This window comes from Mauremys mutica, chromosome 2 (assembly GCF_020497125.1).
Source record: "Mauremys mutica isolate MM-2020 ecotype Southern chromosome 2, ASM2049712v1, whole genome shotgun sequence".
Classification (NCBI taxonomy): Eukaryota; Metazoa; Chordata; order Testudines; family Geoemydidae; genus Mauremys; species Mauremys mutica.
The window spans coordinates 163213620-163235311 of record NC_059073.1 but is presented as its reverse complement, the minus strand read 5'-3'; the positions used below and the strand labels follow the sequence as shown (position 1 = coordinate 163235311).

General features: G+C 41.7%; 1 protein-coding gene across 4 annotated transcripts in view; it reads left to right on the top strand.

The window, feature by feature from the left end:
- Positions 1-21692, top strand: part of MARCHF6 (membrane associated ring-CH-type finger 6) — a 155955-nt gene that overhangs the window by 78993 nt on the left and 55270 nt on the right. For all 4 annotated transcript variants that reach the window (XM_045005038.1, XM_045005037.1, XM_045005036.1 and 1 more), the window contains 9 exons: positions 946-997; positions 7566-7624; positions 8287-8367; positions 10574-10642; positions 10740-10814; positions 12203-12337; positions 12860-12979; positions 14345-14445; positions 17552-17689. In XM_045005038.1, coding sequence (XP_044860973.1) covers positions 946-997; positions 7566-7624; positions 8287-8367; positions 10574-10642; positions 10740-10814; positions 12203-12337; positions 12860-12979; positions 14345-14445; positions 17552-17689 — 830 coding nt within the window. The remainder of the gene's footprint in view (positions 1-945; positions 998-7565; positions 7625-8286; positions 8368-10573; positions 10643-10739; positions 10815-12202; positions 12338-12859; positions 12980-14344; positions 14446-17551; positions 17690-21692) is intronic.

Below are 21692 nucleotides of genomic sequence, written 5' to 3'. Positions count from 1 at the left end.
CCAATGAAAGGAAAAGCTTAAATATAACTTAGTGAGTTTTAAAAAAAATCCTCATAACAATAATGGGTTTAGCCAATGGAGTACATCTAGTTAAAATGATTCCAGAGTTTCCTCCTTTTTCTTAAGCTAAGGTTATATTTTAGTAGAGCACTCTCAAAAAAAAAAAGTGTACAAATATTTTTACACAGAACTTGCTGTTATTCATCTATTGTAAACTTAAATTTGCCCCAAAGTTTAGATTTTTTTAAAAACAAGTTTTTATTTTATGATCAATAAAAATGTTTCCACTCAAACATCCACATTCCAAATAACAGTTTTTAAACAAGAAGCATTCCTCTGCACTGAAATTGACTACAATGGTTTTCATTGTCCTAGCTGAGAGAAATACAAGTAGTACATAAAGAGCAAAAGGACAAGTACACTGAATGTTTAAAAAAATTCACTGTTAATAGAGTACTGTGTTGTTAGAAAGTTAGATAAACAAGTTTTGTTTCTAATGTAAATATAGCCAACTGTGTCCCTTTAACTATAGCAGTGATGAGCAAACACTTATTTATTAACCAAAGAAAGAAACAAGAATCCCTTTGCAAATTAAACTGGAAATAATTTTCCTCTTTTTCTGAAAATATAAATTCTTTGTACTTTTAAAGTAAGCATAAAAAGGAGTATAACTATTGTCATTTATATTTACAGACCTGGGGTAGATTATCTGCAAAACACCCTTCCTAATCCTAGCCACAAAGAATTTCCATTATAGCTGCCATTTTCACTCACAATATTCATTTTCATTTTTCGGGCTGAAATTTAGAAAATTCTAAGCTTGCAACTTAGCTCACTATTATTCATTCTTCCCCTAAGAACTCAGGTGCAGTCATTTGCTTATTATGTGATTTATATGTTTTTATACCCTGCTTTTATTGAAATATGTTTTACTTTCTTCCCCAGGAACATGTCTTCTGGGTGGTGTCTTTAAACACATTGTTCATACTTGTGTTTGGTAGGTATTATTATTTGTTCTTATTTCAAAACTAGCTTTTTCTTTGTGAATGCTTGATAAAAATTGGTTTTTAGACCACTTTTATTCTCAGAGAAAAACAGTGAGTCTAACTTTTTAAAAAACTGAACCAGAATAAAAAGTGAATAATTAAATGTGAATAATAAACCTTTCTTACTAATCGTATTACACAGATCCTGCAAACACATGGATGTATGTGAATAGACTTCAGTGAATTACTTGCATCTTATTGTGTAATTTTAATTCCCAAGGTGGCATGTATTGCATCCAAGACAGATATTTTTTTCCTTTTTATTTAGTTACTGAAAGTAATTTTTTTGGTTTAGGTTTTTAAATGTCTGAGCTGTTGCTTAAGCTTTATTGCTATTAGTTAGAGCTGAGGAACTACACCTCTACCTGGATATAATGCGGTAAAGCAGCGCGCTGGGGGGGTGAGGCGGCACATTCCGGTGGATCAAAGCAAGTTCAATATAATGCGGTTTCACCTATAACGCAGTAAGATATTTTGGCTCCCGAGAACAGCATTATATCGGGGTAGAGGTGTATATATTTGTGGAATAATATTCAGGAGGGAATTCCTGGGAGTTACTTTATGAAGTTCCCCCCAAAATTGCGGGGACAGATGGGATGTAATTTCCCTGCTTTCATTCTTCCCTAGATATTGCTAAATGACACTTCAAGTGATACCTTTTGTCTCTGAGGCTCATAAAATCATTTCTGAAGAGGGTGTGTGTGTGTGTGTGTGTTTCTTTCTTTCTTTCTTCCCCCCTCATCCCCCCTTTAGAGTTCAGCAGACTGCACACAGTTGTCAATTATTATTTTAAAAAAAACAGTTTCCAGGAAGACTATCCTGTTACTTTCAGTAAGGCCTTTATTCAACCCCACTCAAGTTGAAGATTGTGCTGTTCTATCTGTACACTCAGTGTACATGGGATAAAGCACTAACATTTCCAGTGGAGTGCCCTTAATATCTGTTTGCTTTCCAAATGATGTTGCTTTCCTCCTTGGTTATGGTTAAGATTATTTTTGTTTAAAGGGAAGATCAAGTGAACAGAATCCTCAGTCTCTCACCTCTTTTCTGTTAAAGGACATAATATACCTCTGGTACATGGGGTTTATTGTAGGCTAAGGGAAGGAAAATCTGTGGGATCACTTTTTATTAAATTATTGGCAGAACACTATTGTATTTTTGGTGGGAGATGTGTATTATGCTGGGCTTTAGGGGTAGTGTGTGAGAGGATGGATTCGCTGTCATAAGGACCCACAGGCTGAAATCTCAAATGCCTGAGATGGATAGGAGGGGACCAGCAGCTATGGCACATACTGTACTCTTGAGACGGCAGTAGTTGTCTTGGAGCAGCTCCATTAGTACTCCGTACTTGGGAGGAGAGTTTCTTGCTCCAAAGAGTAGCCCTGCACCAAACCAGTACACTCAGAATTGCTGCTGTGGAGCAGGTTTGGCTAGAAGTGCACAAATGTGTGGTGTGGTGTGTTTTTTAAAAGACAATAGTAGTTATAGAAGGGCCTATCTGCCTCCCTTTTTTGGTGGAGAAAAATTAACTCTGTCAATTGATTGACTTATCGTATTAACCTAGCAATATAGAAAGGATTTTATATCTGGACCTTTCCACTATAATCTGTAAAAAAAAAAAAAAAAAAAAAAAAAGCCTTTGTTTTGGTACGTTGCATGCTTTTACCTCAATAAGAGGTGGGGTGCAGAAGACTCCAGTAATAGTCATGTACAGTGGAATAATATTGTTTTCTTCAGTTTCCACGCTGCTGATAAAGTTGATTTGCTCCCTTAAATATTTCAAAAACTGTTTGCCTCTTTGTTATGTTTTGGTGCAAGATATCGGGAATCACCTAATGTGAAAATATTTGTATTTTGAGGGCTTAAAAAAAAATTACCAGATACTCACTAGCCACAGGTAGATAAGGAAGATGAGGATATAGGGCTCCTCCAGAGAAGATGAGTGGCAGGTAGTAAAATGACCAGCCTGCATCATTAGCATGATGTTTCACCTGAACTCTTACTCCTGGGGGTATTCCACGTGACTGCGTGCCCACAGAAAACACCCCTCTCCCCCACTGAATTCCTATGCTTCCCTGCCGAAAACGGTAGGGAAGCAAAGGAAAGCCATGCTGGGGCGAGGGGCGGACACAACAATGGGTAAAGTTTGGGGGGGAGATTGCCCCCCCAAACAGCAGCGAGGCATGGGGGGCACACGGCATTACATGCCAATGTCCCCCCTCATTTCTGCAAGCTCTGAGCTGTGCAGCTGAAGGAGGCTGCATCTCAGCTCCACTGACTCTGCAGCTGAATGCTGCCTCATGGGTCCTAGTGCCAGTCATGCCCACTTCGGTATGCTGGGAGCCTTCCTGTTTTCTGTGCAACAATAAGTGCTGGCAATGGGGCTGGGTAAGGAGGGTAGGGGGAAATGAGGGAAAGGGGTGGAGGGAAGAGGCAGTGGGGAAGGAAGGGGGTGAAATAGGGCAGGGGGAGAGGAATGTAGGAGTGAGGGAGGGGGAGGAGGCATGGAGCAGTGTGGAAGCGGGATGAGATGGGGAAGAAAAGAGGATAGGGCAATCGTGGGGAGAAGTGGGAGCCTGGCATGCGGCAACCCATTGGCAGCAGCTGGAGCTCCTCCATTAAGCAGGCCCATCGAACCCTCACCCTGACAAACCCTACCCCCCTACACCTGGACCCCTCTAATGAGCCCCCCACACCCAGATCCCCACCCCACTGATCCCCAAGCAGCTGCATCTGGACTCCCACCCCATCAAGCCCCCACTCCCCCAGCACCCAGACCCCCCCCACTGAGCCACCCAGATGACCCCCCCACTGAGCCCCATCTATCTTCACCTGGATCCCCTGCAGCATCCCATTGCCCCTGCACCCAGAACTCCCCAACAAGCCCCTGTGCATCCAGGTCTCCCACTGAGCTACCACAGCCAGATTGCCCCACACAGGAAATCTCTCACCCCAAACCTGGATCTCCCTCACACAAAGCCCCTCCACACTTGGATCCTGCTGGGCTGAGCCTGCCCACCCACAACTGGCGCAAAGGGACAGGGCCCTGAGGTGTTTCTGGGGCAGGCCCAGCCCTTGCACTGTATCTAGGTCAGGTGCAGCCTCATTGCCGAGTCCTTGTACCTGGGTGGGGGGCTTCAGGGTGATCTCCTACCTCAGTGCAGCCAGTGGGCTGTGCTCCCCACTGCCATGCTGGAGCCACATTTAAATATTGACAAAATTTGCAGAATTTTGCAGAATTGTAAAATATTGTGTGCAGAATTTTAATTTTTTTGGCACAGAATTCCCTCAGGAGTAAACTCTGCTTGGGATCTTTAGGAGTCCATCTTTCATATCAGCCTCTGACTAGCAAATTTTGATAAACTTGAAGGTGCACCCCATCTAGCTGCTCCTCCTCTTGAGAGGTGCTGGCTGTTGTAAAGAGTGGAAGGTCTCCAGTAATCTGCTCTATTCTCAGAGCCTCCTTGATATTGTGAGGAGACCATGAGAAGATGTCTCCACTTTTCCCTGAAGCCACCCTTTTTTGGGGTGGTCCTCCCCATCAATAAATCCCATAACTGCTTCTGCTGTTGCTCAGTACTTTCCCATGTAGCAGTATGAAATTGTCCCAATTTGTTGTCAGTTTCATTATGTTATGCTTATAAAAAGCACATGGGATCTTTTCAGGGGAAAAGGCAATATGCCGTGTTTATTGAAAATATATCGTATATACTCGTTCATAAGCCAAATTTTTTTTTAGTAAAAAAGGGAAGCATCAGAGAAGGGGGTCGGCTTATGAACGAGTATAGAGAGGGAGAGGTGGGACACAGCGCCTCCCCCCACAACAGAAAGGGCAAGGAGAGGCAGTAGAGCCAGAAGGGAAGAGGCGGGGCCAGAGTCTCTCTGCTTCTGGCCACAGTGCTCTGCTGCTCTCCCCGCAGCCTCCGGGAAGCAGCTGCAACTCCAGGGCTGGCAGGCTTCGGCTGCACCGCCTGGCCCCACCCCCAGAGCAGGCTGTGGCTGCGGCACCAGGCCCTCTGGCGCATGCTGCAGCTGTGTCGCCCAGCCTGCCAGAGCGGCCCTGGCCAGGCCAGAGACATCCTCCCCTGGCCCGCCCCAGCTAAGATTGGAAGGGATGGGATGTGGAGAGTGTGGGGGTCCCGGGCTAGGGGTGGGGTCATGTGGGGGTTGGTCACAGGGGTTACTCCCCTGACCCCCAGTCTCTTTCCCCCCCTCCTCAAATTTCTCCACCAGTTGCTGTCCCAGCCTGTCAGGGTAAGCTGCTGGCAGGCCAGGACACTTTGTTTACTTAGGTTTACCTCCGTGCCTGCGGATGCTCGAGGTAAACGAACCATCTCAGCCCGCCAGCAGCTTATCCTGATGGCCCGGGAGCCAAAGTTTGACGACCCCTGAATTATAGGGTCAGCTTATGAATGGGTCATAAAAAAATTCCATTTTTATTTCTCCATCTTGGGGGGGCGGGGGTCAGCCTATAGACTCAACGAACCAGCTTAAGATTGAGTATATATGGTAACAATTTAGCATATGTATTCAGTCACACACACACACACTCTCTCTCTCTCTCTCTCTCTCTCTCTCTCTCTCTGCAGATAGTCTTATAGTTACCAGTCTGTTGTAGCTCGAGTCAATTCTCACAGGGAAATCATGAGGAGTTCACACTTTTTTTCTAGTGGGACTGTCAGGCAGAAGATGGGCCCATTTAAAAAAAAAAATTTAGTTTTGAAAATGGTACCTAATCCATGGTCCCAACTTTTAAGGTGGTTCTCTCCCCTTTCTGCTGTTTGCAACTTAAGCAGGTGTAAATCTGAGTCTTTTGACTTTATAGGTGCTTCTAGAGTGACACTTCCTCTCAGCGTGTTCTCCTATTTCCTGTGGAAAGATCCTGAGAAGTGGAGGTTTTTTTCCTCCCTGACTTTATACATTTGCCTCTTATGCTCACTAAGCCACATTGAGAGATCTTGAGGTGTGAAGAGCTCCATACTTTCCTTTATCTTTCCTCACTGCCATTACCTACTGCCATTGATTCGATGGAAGGGATTTGGACTAGTAAAAAGTCTTTGCCAGGCATGCTGCTCCTGCTCTTTGACCCCATAGACAGGACTAGGGACTAAAGACTCCCATCCCCATCTTCCAAGTAGTCATGTGGAACAGATTAAGGGGTAGGCAATCTCCAGTTCTCTTCATCTGATACAGTGGAGTGTGGATAGAGGTAGAGAATGAGAGCTTCCAGCTCTTGCTTCCCTTTCTGCTTTGAGGACTAGGAGAAAGCACGAGAAGAGATGCCAAGGGGGAACACTGATATCTTTTCTGCTTCAGACTTTTATCTCCTAGCTCTAATAGGAGACCTGAGGGAGACTAAGGCCTGGTCTACACTGAGGGGGAGGGAGGGGATCGAGCTAAGTTATGCAACTTCAGCTACGTGAATAACGTAGCTGAAGTCGACATACTTAGATCTACTTACTGCGGTGTCTTCGCTGCGGTAAGTCAAAGGCTGACACTCTCCCGTCGACTCCGCCTGTGCCTTTCGCCCTGGTGGAGTACCAGAGTCAACGGGAGAGCACTTGGCGGTCGATTTATCTCATCTAGACTAGACCTGATAAATTGACCCCGCTGGATCGATCACTGCCTGTCGATCCAGCGGGTAATGTAGACAAGCCCTAAGAGAGCTTACTTGACCCTACTGCACCTAACCACTTATGAGTCAATAATATGAGATCTTCAAAGACTCCCTCATGACTGCTTCCTTCCTAAACTCTGGGAGTGGGTGGGAGGAATCTTTAGGATTGTGAATGAGATACCATCCTTGGCTCAATGATCTGGGAAAACGTGACAAACCATAAAAGCTCCCTTTCCTGACTCCTTCGTTGGAGTGTGTCTTCCCCCTGATATATCTGCTTCTTTGTTCCCTTCCCAGACTTCTGCAGGAACTGCATTTGTCTGGACAATCCCCAAATCATTAAATTCTTAAGTTTCAAATGTCAGATTCTTAAATTATGTTTACTAAAAGGGAAAGTAACATCCAACTGATCTGTGAAAGAGCAACTCCACTCTTCTGTAGTGGTTGGGGAAGGGCATACAGGCAGATTCCTGTAGCAGTGTAGAAGACTTCTATCAAGCTAATGAATGAAACTAGGAAATAAAGCTGATTCAGAGCACTGTCAAATGAAAGCTGAATAAGGAACAAAATCATTGTTCCCATTTTTCAGTTATAGTAATCATAGGTTACTTGTAATATTGCAAGTTTAAAAAAAAATTCAGAGAAATGAGTCTTGAGCTACATTACACCTTAAAAGTTTGTAATGTGATTTATTAATCTTGAGTGCTACAGAAATGTCAAGTTTTATAACAAAACTTTCAAACTACACTGGATGGATAGTTATTTTTTTGTCCACTTTGTAAAACTGGTAAAAATTCAAACTATTGCCACGCCACAGAACGGAGACTTTTCAGCATAAGTCTCACATTGCATTTGATAGAGCAATTTTTATCGTTTTCTCCATTCCCCTTCATGTTTTCCAGCTTTTTGTCCTTACCACATTGGTCACTTCTCTGTTGTTGGCCTGGGTTTTGAGGACTATGTAAGTATGGTTATTTTATAATTTTGATGTTTTAAATTCTTAAAAATTTGTGCAACTTAAATTTTTTGTGTTTTATAGGAACCCCTGATTTTTACTCTAGGACAACAGAACAGCCTGGGAAGTTGTCCGTGTCTTCATTATAGGACCTTTCATTGCTTTTAACTGTTTACCCTCCCCTCAAACGTCATTATTATAATCCCTGTCTAAGACTCCCCCTTTGTAAGGTCACTATATTTGGCTTTTTAATATTATATTTTTATAAAATCTAATATATTTTATTGTGGTGTTCCTTGATTGCATGGGGGATAATGCTTCATAAATGACTATTAGTGAATGCCAGGAAAAGGAGTAGGATATATGGCAGCTCCTCCTGCAAGGCTGGCAGCTTTGCATTATGTGGTTTTTCTAGTGGATGCAAACTTATTTTCCACTTTTTTTGTTGAGGATGCCAAATGATTAGTAAAGAGAGTTTATTGATTAAATATTTGTCCTACTCATGTTGTAGTATAAAGCAGCCTAGGAACTTTGTAGTTCCAAATCCCAGCTGCCCAAGTGGACTCTGTGATTAATATTGAAAGAGGACTAAACTTTTTGAGGAATAAAAACTAACTAAAATTGAATGGAAAATATTTAAAACAACTTTTCTTTTCTTTTTTTTTCAGGTTCAAGCATCTCACTTTGAAGGCCTAATCACAACAATAGTTGGCTATGTGCAGCTAGCAATAACTCTAATTGTTTGTCATGTATCCTTTCATAAGTAGTTGCGTGACTCTGTCTTAAATTCTGTCTGTGGATCATTATCTCTAGCCATGTTGAGATCAGGGTTAGAAATGAAGCAGGAGCACTTTCTTTCTCTTTTTGCTTTGTTCTTATGATGAAACAAACTAAAAAGGGCTGTTTTAGGTAAAAGTTTGGATAAAATCTGTTTAATAAGTGCTTGACCATCCAGACCTAATTTCAAAACAGGCTGCATATTCAGCACAATAACAGCTTTGAGACTTCACTCAGCCCAGTTTTCCACGTATGGTAGTCTGTTTTATGGGAATGACATTGGAGAGGTCTTAACATGGAATCAACTTCTTCCCCAGCTGACCGTCAGCTAACCAGGATAAAATTTCACAAGGCCATAGATGGACTGCATTGCTTTCTTCCTGAATGGCAGATCCCTTTCTGGAGGTCAGCCAAAGAAAAGGGACAGTATGGTACAAATATTTCCACCCTCTTCACTAGCCACTAAAATACTAAAGGGTGTCCCTTGTTCACCATACACCATAATAGTCCATAAAGAATTTTGCAGCAGTTTTAGGGACTGCACTCAACGTTAAACTTGAGAAATGCGCTTAAAAGCTTTGCGGAAATGAAGTCATGATTGGGAGGGTAAGAGAGCCCCTGTGATCTGGCAAGGCTTGCAGTTATAAGTTTTGCGATCTAGTCTGATACACAGGTATGGAGCCATCCATTTCTCTCCACACGTAGGCTTCTTGTGGGCTACACAGCTGCAGCAGAGATAGAAATAAGCATACAGAAATATAACTAGGATTGTGCCATGTGGGATGGGAAGCTCATCTACATCAGTTCTCCTGTTTCAGGCAGCTTCTCAGGGTATGATTAGCCAGCGTGGGTATTCAGAAACGTGCTACCTCTGCTTGAACTAGCATGCTAGGAAATAGTAGTGTGAATATGGTCTCATGAGCTAGCCGCCAGAGTACAAGTCCATCTGACCCTTTGGGTGCATACTTGGAGGGCTAGTCTGTGCTGTAGTCCATGCTGCCATGACCACACTGCTATTGTTGAGGTAGCGTTGATCTGTGCCTACACATGCTGCAATCACACCTCCTGACTGCAGTATAGACATACCCTTAGTATGTCTTCCTTGGTTTCTGCACCAGGCCAGTGGCATTCAGAGCTTCGTGCAACTTGAATTGCTCTTGGGCAGCAATTCACTTTGCTGCGCTGAAGAGATTGAAGTGACTGTTACCACTATCTTAGAGTTTTGAAAGTCTGAGGAGACTTGGTCACAGACAAAACTGTGTATGCTTTAAAAAAGTTAAATTGATTTCTGTTTGAAGGAGTAAATTTATTTGATATTTAACACTTTATATTGCAGTAGAACTTAAAGGCCACAGTCAGTTTGGGCCTTGTTGTGATACTTTACTGTGCTTGTACAGTGCCTATTTGATGCCATGTCTCTCTTGAGATCCTCTGGCCTACTAAAAGGAGACTGTTATCCAGGAATTTAAAGATATGTAGGCATTGTGCTCAGGTTTGCAACACAATGATTTAGGAGCCTAAATCTCATTTTTGAAAGGGATTTAGACTCTTGAGAGCCTAAATCCTATTGACAGTAAGTAGGATTTAAGCTCCTAAGTGTCTAAATCCCCTTTAAAAAGTATATTTAGGCTCCTAAATCACTTAAGCATTGCAATCCTGAGCACCACAACACCTAAATACTTTTAAAACCCTGGGACTAAATTTTCCAAAAAATAACAAACACACACTCTAGCTTTGCTGTGAAGAGATGAGAATTTCTCTCAGACCCCATTAAAATGCATATTACATTAGACCTCCAGACTTGTAACTGCACTGTTAAACTCTTGGTGGTAAATATTCCTGCATAAATTTTTTCAAAAGTGATTTCTGGTATCTCAGTTTTCAGTCCCCAACTTCAGATGCCTTTGAAAGAGGGCTTGATATTCAGAGGATGGATGCTTAGCACTTTGGTAAGCAGGTCCCTTTAAGGTGTTTCAAATCAGGCACCCAAAATCATCGTTATTTTTGAAAGATTAGGACCCCAGCAATAGTATTCACACTTTCACATTAGTGTTTGACTCTTCCAGAATTTCCTGCTATAAAATCTAGATTGCACAGTTGCTGATATGAGTTGTATCATACTCTTCTGGTCCTCGTATAGCATTTCATTTAGTATATTTCCTTGACCAGAGTATGTAGGGTTTGGCTGCGCTTGTAAAATTCCAGAGATCACGTCACTTATTGGGAGTCTGCTATATTGTTGTTAAGGTAATTATAGTCTTCTGAAAGCAAAAGGTATTCAACTATAATTTTGTTAGTGATTTATTCATAGTTACTGAGTAATTTTTTTTCCTTTTCCCTGAAGGTTTCCTTATTAGTGGTTGTAGAAATTGGTGTGTTCCCCCTTATCTGTGGCTGGTGGCTGGATATATGCTCCTTGGTAAGAACAGAAATTATTGGAATGTAGGCCAAGTCTTACACTGTTGTTTTTTTTCTGAGGGGAAAGTTCTTTTGCCTTGGAGAAAAAAAAAGTCCAGAAAATGCAGAAAATGTATTGCAGAAAATGTATCTCTTCGCTTTTTTTATACTTTCATTGTTTCAGAGGTCAGAGGTAGTTTGTTCTAAGGCGCGGTGCAATACAAAGTATATGTTCCTGTATTTAAGGCAATTAAAGTCTACAATCTATGTTTAAAACAGCAAAAAAACCATCATTACACTTTTTGAAACAGTTAGTTACAAAACACTGTGAAAAGTCATTTCTCTGCTATGCTAAATGTCTTACCGGCAACTCCTTGACTGAGTTTTCTTTATTTGGCTGCCTATGGGGAAATTCATACATGATTCATCTTGTGGCATTACTATGAATTTTTCCTTCTGTGTATTGAATGCCATATGAGAGAGACTGTTTTTATTGTAGTCTGGGGCAGTGGTTCTCAACCAGGGATCCGGAGCCCCCTGGAGGCCAGCGAGCAGATTTCAGGGGGTTCACCAAAATAAACCAGAGAGGGGCCAGCATTAGACTTGCTGGGGCCCAGGGCAGAAAGCCAAAGCCTGAACCCCATCACCTGGGGCTGAAGCTGAAGCCCAAGCAGCTTAGCTTTGTGGGTCCTCCTGTGGCATGAGGCCCTGGGCAACTGCCCTGCGTGCTACCCCCGAATGCCAGTGGCTTTTAATGTACTGGATATGCAGAAAAATGGTTGCTGTGGCACAGGTGGACCGTGGAACTTTTATAGCATTTTGGGGGAGGGGAGACTCACAAAGAAAAAGGTTGAGGACCCTTGGTCTAGGGTAGTGCGGGGAAAAGGAAGGGGAAATTATCATAACTTTTAAAATGTCACTTCCCCAAAAGCTAATATAAGAGATTACTTATTAAATGCTTATATGGGAAAAAGCAACCATTTTGCTCTCAGCATTAAAATACCCTATTTCTAATGAGAATAAATGTACACTACAGTTTAGTATGAACTGATATGCTCATGCTGATATGCTTTGTAGTGTTGCATATTAAATGTTAGTTTTAGTTTCCTTCCCATTCTTAAAACTATGTGGCGCAGAGAAATATGTCACTATTTGCCATCTCCAGTGTCAGTGCTATAAGTATGTTGTAAGAACTGTGTAGTTTTCAGTGACATTTATGACTTAAATAGACATTTTTGTTTTCTTGAATGCTCCTCTAAATATTGATAGTTTTGCAACAGGTTGAGATTATTTAAATGTAATATATAATCCAATTTAACCCTATTTGCTAGCTACAAACTGGGGTAAATTAAATGGGTAACCGAGGAAGAGTATTTGGTAAACGTTGATCGTATGTACTTTTTTGTGTAGGAAATGTTTGATGCTACTTTGAAAGACAGAGAGTTGAGCTTTCAGTCTGCCCCTGGTACCACAATGTTCCTACACTGGTTAGTGGGAATGGTTTACGTCTTTTACTTTGCATCTTTCATTCTCTTACTGAGAGAGGTAAGTTCTTATTCAGGTGAGGGGATTATAAAATATATTTGAACAACTTTATGTACTGAAGAGTTCATTAGCTCTTCCCAATCTGTGTGTTTCTGTTATGATTCTTTTAATACATATCAGACTTCAAAATTTTTCTGCCTTAAAAATTGAACAATCGTGCTGGTTACGAGTGAATATGGGAACACCCTTAGGGTGCTAGCCGATTGCATGCAAAGGAGTTTTTAATATGGATGCTGCTTTTGCTTAAATACTTCTTTGTATCTGTAAACTGAAATGTATTTGAAAGTAAAGATTTTCAGTTAAAATGTTTCCACTTGGCCTAGTAGTAATGCTCTGCAGTGTTCTTCTGTACCGCTCATTGTTGACTCTTGTATTGAAAAGTTCTTCATATTTATATCTTACAGCCTTCTAACACCTTTTTTCCAACAGAAATCTAACTCTGTTAATTAGACAACATGCTAATAATTCTTATGTTGCTTGCATTTTTGTCTTTTTAAACTCAAATGTAAATACCTGTTTCAGGTACTGAGACCTGGTGTCCTGTGGTTTCTGAGGAATTTGAATGATCCAGATTTTAATCCAGTTCAGGAAATGATTCACTTGCCCATTTATAGACATCTCAGGAGGTTTATTTTATCAGTGGTAAGGACTTTTTTCAGACTTGTCCTTGAATAATTTATATTCATTTCTTTCTTGTTGTTGCAAATACAGTGCTAGCCTAGCTGACATTTTCAATATTAGCATGTTTAACTTTCATTTTTGATGTGTGTTCATTTTTTAGTTACTAAAATAAAACTGAAGTTTACTTCTTCAGAGGTGTTAGTTGTAACAGATGCCCCACTTCAGATTATCTGAAATGCTGGTGGAAAATTTTTAATTAAAAGTTTTAAAATGTTTGTGTCTAGTACAGACAATCACAAATCTTCCCGTTGTGCTAAAGCCACAATGATGGCTTGTATCACTGGCCAACAGTTACTTTATTACTATGGACGGTGGAGGAGATCCCTTGAGGTCACGGTGCTGGTCTAAGCCATTTATTGCAACAAACATTCTGGGTCCCAGTTCAGTAGCGATGGATCTGATTCATGTTTCTGGTCTGTATTGGGGTGGACCGTGATGGCCTGGGCAGTGGTATCTACTATTAGATGTAGCTGCAGGCTGTTGAATTATTGGGGAAACACCTAAAGTCTTTCCTGGCCTCCCCAAGCACTTTCCAGATGTTCACCCTGATGTCTGTCTGGAAGGCCTTTAAGGCAACATCTCAGATGGCCTGCTTTGGCACTGGTTTTGCAGATACAGGCCCTGAAGACTGTATATCTTTGAAACAGACTACTGATATACTGTTAACACATCAACAGCCTCTGTACCTTGTTGGATCACCCTAATGGTGCTCAGCATACACTCTGAGGGTGAGACCTTCTCCCTGCCATCTGGAGAGGAGTGCTGGTCAGTCATGCTTAGGACTCTAGAAAACAGCAGGATGTATTGGCCTTTTGTCATCTTATAGCCACACTGCTTTGGCTGCATTAGGGATGTATGTGTCACATCAAATGACCCAAACTTAGTCCAACATATAGTTCTTTTTAAAGATCTCAAATGCATGGGTTAGCAGAATATAATGGAGTTGGTTTTTGCTTTATGAATCAAGAAATGAAGCTCTTGGCTAATTATCATTCTCTGAAGGTATGAGTTGAAATGATTTCAGAACCTTCATCAGACTCACAGCGGTACCATGGGCCCCATGAAGGATTATCAATTACAGCTTATATATTCAGAGATTAAACAACTTTCTCTTCTAGTTTATACATTTATTTCTCTTTATGGAACATAGACTACCAAAATTTGAGAGGAACAGGTTTTAATTTAATCATGGACCTTTGTTCATCCATTTTTTTCATTCAGAACCTTTGCAGATGGTTTACATCTTCATTGGCCCATCCATATAAAAAATAAGGCCTCATGTGAGTCTTGTAGATATAATATGCATTTGTAATTTTCTTGTTGCAGATCGTCTTTGGGTCAATTGTCCTGCTCATGCTTTGGCTTCCTATCCGTATTATTAAGTATCTGTTGCCTAATTTTCTTCCATATAATGTCATGCTCTACAGGTAAGTTTTTATTTTCATTCTGAAAGATGTTTTTGGTCTCCGTGTGATTAGACAGAGTCCTCCTTGTGTACCTCTCTAAGGCCATGTCTACACTTACAAGCTTACAGCAGCACAGCTGTACCAATACAGCTGTGCCGCTATAAGAGTGCTCATGTAGCCGTGTTATGCCCATTGACATAATAAAACAGCTCAGCGAGCAGTGGTAGCTGTGTTGGCTGGCCAGGCCGGCTTTAGGCCAATTCCACCAATTCCCCCAAATTGGGCCCCGCACCCAGTGAGAATCTCTTCCCTGGCTAGAGGCGCCTTTTTAATTTTTACTCACCTGGCGGCGCTCCGGGTCTTCGGCAGCACTTCGGAGGCGGGTCCTTCGCTTGTTCTGGGTCTTCGGCGGCACTTCAGAGGTGGGTCCTTCAGTGCCGCCGAAGTGCGGCCGAAGACTCGGAGCACTGCCCGGTGAGTACAAGCCCCACATGGTTTTTTTACGTTTTTGTTTTTTTTTGGTCTTCCCTGCCGGGGCCCCGTCGAAACTGTTCGAATTGGGCCCCGCACTTCCTAAAGCCATCCCTGTCAGCTGGAGAGCACTTACGCTGGCAAAACTTATGTTGCTCAGAGGGGTGTTTTTTCACACCCCTGAGCAACAAAAGATTTGTCAACATAAGTGTATTTTCCACTGCATGCATCTGATGAAGTGGGTTTTAGCCCACGAAAGCGTATGCTCAAATAAAATTGTTAGTCTCTAAGGTGCCATAAGTACTCCTGTTCTTTTTGCTGATACAGACTAACACGGCTGCTACTCTGAAATAAGTGCTAGTGTAGACATGGCATAATTGTACCAGTTTCACCATTACCATTATACCACTTTCACCATTACGTTGACATTGCATTCAGACATGTAGAAGTTGAACAAATTATTAGTTTTACCCCATAGGCTAGTTATCCCATAGGTTATCATCATGCTGTGGGAGGGGATGGGGGCGGGAAATAGGGATAAATTGCAGTTAACTCACATGATTAACTCAAATTAATTGCACTGTAAAACAAAAGAATACCAATTGAAATGTATTAAATATTTTTGGATGTTTTTCTGCATTTTCAAATATATTGATTTCTATTACAACACAGAATACAAAGTGTATACTGCTCACTTTATATTATTTTTATTACAAATATTTGCACAGTAAAAATGATAAACAAATGAAATAGTATTTTTCAATTCACCTCATACAAGTACTGTAGTGCAATCTCTTTATCCTGAAAGTGTAACTTGCAAATGTAGATTTTTTTTTTTTGGTTACATAACTGCATTCAAAAACAAAACAATGTAAAACTTTAGCACCTACAAGTCCACTCAGTCCTACTTCTTGTTCAGCCAGTCGCTAAGACAAAAAGTTTGTTTACATTTATGGGAGATAATGCTGCCTGCTTCTTATTTATAATGTCACCTGAAAGTGAGAACAGGTGTTTGCGTGGCACTTTTGTAGCCGATATTGCAAGGTATTTACATGCCAGATTTGCTAACCATTCGTATGCCCCTTCATGCTTCAGCCACCATTCCAGAGAACAGCTTCCATGTTGATGATGCTTGTTTAAAAAAAAAAAAAAGTTTTAATTAAATTTGTGATTGAACTCCTTGGGGAAGAATTATATGTCTCCTGTTCTGTTTTACCTGCATTCTGCCATATATTCCATGTTATAGCAGTCTCAGATGATGACCCAGCACATGTTCATTTTAAGAATATTTTCACAGCAGATTTGACAAAATGCAAAGAAGGTACCAATGTGAGATTTCTAAAAATAGCTACAGCACTAGACCCAAGATTTAAGAATCAGAAGTGCCGTCCAAAATCTGAGAGGGATGAGGCGTGGAGCATGCTTTCAGAAGTCTTAAGAGCAACGCTCATATGCAGAAACTACAAAACCTCAACCACCAAAAAAGAAAATCAACCTTCTGGTGGCATCTGACTCAGACAATAAAAATGAACGTGCATTCATGGGAGGGATAGATCAGTGGTTTGAGCATTGGCTTGCTAAACCCAGGGTTGTGAGTTCAATCCTTGAGGGGGCCATTTAGGGAACTGGGGTAAAAATCTGTCTGGGAATTGGTTCTGCTTTGAGCAGGGGATTGGACTAGATGACCTCCTGAGGTCCCTTCCAACCTTGATATTCTATGTTCTATGTCTGCTCTGCTTTGGATTGTTGTTAAGCAGAACCCATCAGTATGGACGCATGTCCTCTGGAATGATGGTTGAAGCATGAAGGGATATATGACTCTTTAGCGTATCTGGCATGTAAATATCTTGCGACACCGGCTACAACAGTGCCATGTGAACGCGTATTCTCACTTTCAGGTGACATTGTAAACAAGAAGTGGGCAGCATTATCTCCTGCAAATTGTAACCAAACTTGTTTGTCTTAGCGATTGGCTGAATAAGAAGTAGGACTGAATGGACTTGCAGGCTTTAAAGTTTTACATTGTTTTATTTTTTAATGCATTTTTTTTTGGTACATAATTCTACATTTGTAAGTTCAACTTTCATGATAAAGACATTGCACTACAGTACTTGTATTAGGTCAATTGAAAAATACTATTTTGTTTTTTAAAGTGCAAATATTTGTAATAAAAAATATAAATTAAGCATTGTACACTTTGTATTCTGTGATGTAATCGAAATCAATATATTTGAAAATATAGTAAATCAAAAATATTTAAATAAATGGTATTCTATTGTTTAACAGTGTGATTAATCACGATTAATTTTTTAAGTGTGATTAATATTTTTAAGCACTTGACAGCCCTATTTTGTTTGTTTGTTTGCTTGTTTGTTTTTACAATGTTTTTGAAACACTTCTGATAACAGAAGATATCTTTCCTAAAGACTTTTCATAAAACTGTCTGTTCACATTAAATTCCTAAACACTACTAAAAAATCTTGGCTATTAAAGTCTAAGAATTGTCTGTGATGGAATCCTACTTAGCCTTTACTGTTAGTTTAGTCAGATATTTGGTTATAATAGTTTTGGTTTGTTAAAATGTTTGTAGGAAATTCATAAAATTTTAGAATAGTCCTTATATGTTTGCCTCCATGTTCTTTCCCATTGTTTCTAGTGATGCTCCAGTGAGTGAACTTTCTCTGGAGCTGCTTTTGCTTCAGGTGGTGCTGCCAGCTCTGCTTGAACAAGGACATACGAGACAGTGGTTGAAAGGTCTTGTACGAGCATGGACTGTTACAGCTGGGTACTTACTGTAAGTGTAAACAGCCAATATCAGTTATGTGGCTTGTGTCACTTTAGCCTTTTTAATGTGGAAGAAATGTATTCTTTGGCTAGATACCGGAACTGGAGCATTATGGATTACTTGATACATAAATGTGTGCATAGCAGAGATGCATGAAAATTTATATAGAACAAATTATTGTATAGTGAATCCTTGAACATGTATTGCAACTTCAGAATATGCCTTTGCAATTAATTTTATTTGCTGCATGAATACAACTTTCGCTTGGTAAAAAATTATATAGCTGAATCTGAATAGCAATTTCTGTTGTCCCTGTTTCTGTGTTTTGCTTTCTATTATGTTTATCTTTTCGGAATGAAATTTTTGTTGCTTTCTTCTTCCATAGACTCTTTGGAAAATATGAGCAAAATTAATGTGTACCTCTCTGGTGCTATTTAATCCATGCAAAAAATATAAATAAATCCACCCCTGAAAACCCTCCTATGTGAGGGCATAAAGATTGGAGTGGCTGTGACCCTCCCTCAGTTCTCTCTTACCATCCGTGACAGAGATGGAACTCGGACAGTGTCCTATGGGCTATAGTTTTTTTGAGCTTCAATCTTAACCCTTTTGTGAAGAAATACCATTTCACTTTTTTTCTTTCATTGCTCATGTACAGAAAAAAGTACGAAGAGATTCTCCTACACAACCTCTCCATACAGAAGTGTGAGGAACTTTACACCGACTGCCAGTATGGGCTATTGTAAACCCACAGGGTTTAAATCTTGTCCATTGTGCCACAGTCGTATGTCCTTAATCAGTGGTCTCAGCAGGTGTTTTTTCTTTCTTGGAAGAGCACATCACCCAACAAGTGCTTCATCTGTCACTTCTTGTCCCACACCTGAAAACTGAGAGATGTGTGTTTGAAATTAAGTCTCTTGAAGCAGTCTTTAAACGTCTTATATGATCTTGGAGAAGAGACATCCTCCAAGCTGGAGACAAGGAGGCTATATACAGTAAGTGTTCTGGTAACCAGACACCATGCCTCTGGTTCTAGTAGGCAGAAATCTAAAAAGGGACCATGGAACTGGCACCATGATCCTTCAGTGCTGTGTGCATCAGTACCGACTCTGGGGCAAAGAGACCTGGCACCCATATCATCCACTTTGGATGCCAAGCAGCATACCCTCACCATGCATAAGCACAGCTCAAAACATGCAACAAGCTCATTCCATGAGAAAGACCCATAGCATTCCTCCAAAGGCAGGTCTTCTAAACCTTCATTAGTGTTGAGGGATGAGAGCAAAGCATCGGCTGTGAAAGACTCTGGAGACCACAGTACTGATGCTGATGTCAACACCACTGGTGCCAATCAATGAGCCTTTCTAATATCAAGATGTGCCTTTGAGGAATTGCCTTTGCTGCTTGTTTTGGTACCAGCAGAATCAGTACTGGTCCCATATCTAATGGCACGGCTGTTCCTGGAGATGTATTTCTCCTCGCCATGTCCAAGCCACTCCTCCCTGACTTCAAGCATGGGCTCAGACCAGAATAGTACATTAAGGGGGGCTCTGGAAGTGTCCCATATCTGGCACTGACGCACAGCTGACAGTGGACAGGCCAATCACAGCTTGGCCAGTAATTGTATAATTTACCTTTATGGCCCTGTTGGGGCCCACCTTCCCAGAGTGGTGCCCTATCATGTGTGTCTGGGAAAAGCAGGTCTCACTCTTCATCTGGCATCAATAGTCAGATCCCTGTCACAGGACCAGAGAAGTGTCCTTGTGAGGTAATGGCTCGGGAAACACTCCAATTGTCTTCCCCACCTAATCCTCCTATTTTCCAAATGAAGCTGTTGCCTTGACCCGACACCAACCATCAATGACTTTAGGGCCTTCCAGACCTGCTCCTGAGGATAGCTTGCTGAAATCTTGGACTTTGAGATGACCGTGATTTTAGGTTTGTTCTCTGTTCGATATCCTCAGCCCCAACTGGGATTGTGCTACTAATCATAGAATATTGGACCCAGCAAAAGGATTGTGGCACACCTCAGCCTTGCTTTCCCCTACTTCAAACTGAGTATAAAAGTGTTATCAAGTCCCATCCAAAGGCTTTGAACTTTCTTATAAGCATCAGACACCAGAGTCGCTTGTGGTGTCTGCGGTCCAGGGGAAGACTAGATCCACCACAGATAAGGACACCCCCCCACCCCCACCCAGAAACTGAACTACTTTGGCCATAAGGCTTACTCATCAGGCCTCCCTCTAGTTCCTCACAGGAAGCTACTGGCCCTGTTGGCAAAATAGTTTTCTGATGTGGGCAAGGGTGACCCCATTCCTATTAAGGCTCCTGCAAGATTGTAAGGAAGAGCTGAGACATACTATCAAGGAAGGGGCAAGTAGTAATAAGAACAGTGCTACAAGCCACAGTGGATGAGTCAGATATGACCACTTGATTCATAGCTACAGTAGTCCAAATGCTCTGCGCCTCCTGGTTATAAATGTCTGGGATTCCAAAAGAAGTCCAGGTGATTAGAGATGACCTACCCTTCAGGGCATGAAGCTCTTTAGCAATTGGACTGATCAGGCAGTCCTTTCCCTCAAAGATTTGAGAGCAATTCTGAGATCTTTAGGGATGTACTATCCCACACCTTAAGTAAGCCCTTCTGGGATCAGCTCCCACAAAGACAAAGAACACAGTCTTATTCCCATAATTGTCAACCAGAATATTTGCCCAGAAAGAAACCCTGTTACACCAGTAGGCGCCTGTTGTCCTCCACTGTACACCAAGCCCGCTCTGAGTCAGCAGGATTGACAGGAGTATTCAGAGCTCAGTTGTGTCAAGCCTATACTGCAGCCAACTTTCAGGAATCGCTTTTCCCCTCTTCTGTCAGTTGTGCTCAGAGATTAGATAAAGAATTAATGGTCATCATCATTGCCCATGGCTACCCCCATCTAATTCCTTTCCTTTTCCCCTTCCTTCAGGATCCTGACACAAGTTCAGGATCCTGACACAAGGAAGAAAGGAGAGCAGTAGAACAGAGACCCTGCAAAAGCAGACTTCGACTCCCTCAGGGAACTGATGGGTAAGGTCCCCTGGAAGAATAACATGACGGGGAAAGGAGTCGAGGAAAGCTGGCTGTATTTTAAAGAATCCTTATTGAGGTTGCAGGAACAAACCATCCCGATGTGTAGAAAGAAAAGTAAATATGGCAGGCGACCAGCTTGGCTTAACAGTGAAATCCTTGCTTGTCTTAAACACAAAAAAACAGCTTACAAGAAGTGGAAGATTTGACAAATAACCAGGGAGGAGTATAAAAGTATTGCTCAGGCATGCAGGAGTGAAATTAGGAAGGCCAAATCACACTTGGAGTTGCAGCTAGCCGGAGATGTTAGGAGTAACAAGAAGGGTTTCTTCAGGTATGTTAGCAACAAGAAGAAAGTCAAGGAAAGTGTGGGCCCCTTGCTGAATGAGGGAGGGAACCTAGTGACAGAGGATGTGGAGAAAGCTAGTGTACTCAATGCTTTTTTTGCCCCTGTCTTCACAGACAAGGTCAGCTCCCAGATAGCTGCACTCTGCAGCACGGTATGGGGAGGACGTGACCAGCTCTCTGTGGAGAAAGAAGTAGTTCAGGACTATTTAGAAAAGCTGGACGAGCACAAGTCCATGGGGCCGGATGCGCTGCATCCGAGGGTGCTAAAGGAGTTGGCTGATGAGATTGCAGAGCCATTGGCCATTATCTTTGAAAAATCATGGCGATCGGGGGAGGTCCCGGATGACTGGAAAAAAGCTAATGTAGTGCCCATCTTTAAAAAAGGGAAGAAGGAAGATCCAAGGAACTGCAGGCCAGTCAGTCTCACCTCAGTCCCTGGAAAAATCATGGAACAGGTCCTCAAGGAATCAATCCTGAACCACTTAAAGGAGGGGAAAGTGATCAGGAACAGTCAGCATGGATTCACCAAGGGCAAGTCATGCCTGACTAACCTAATTGCCTTCTATGATGAGATAACCAGCTCTGTGGATGAGGGGAAAG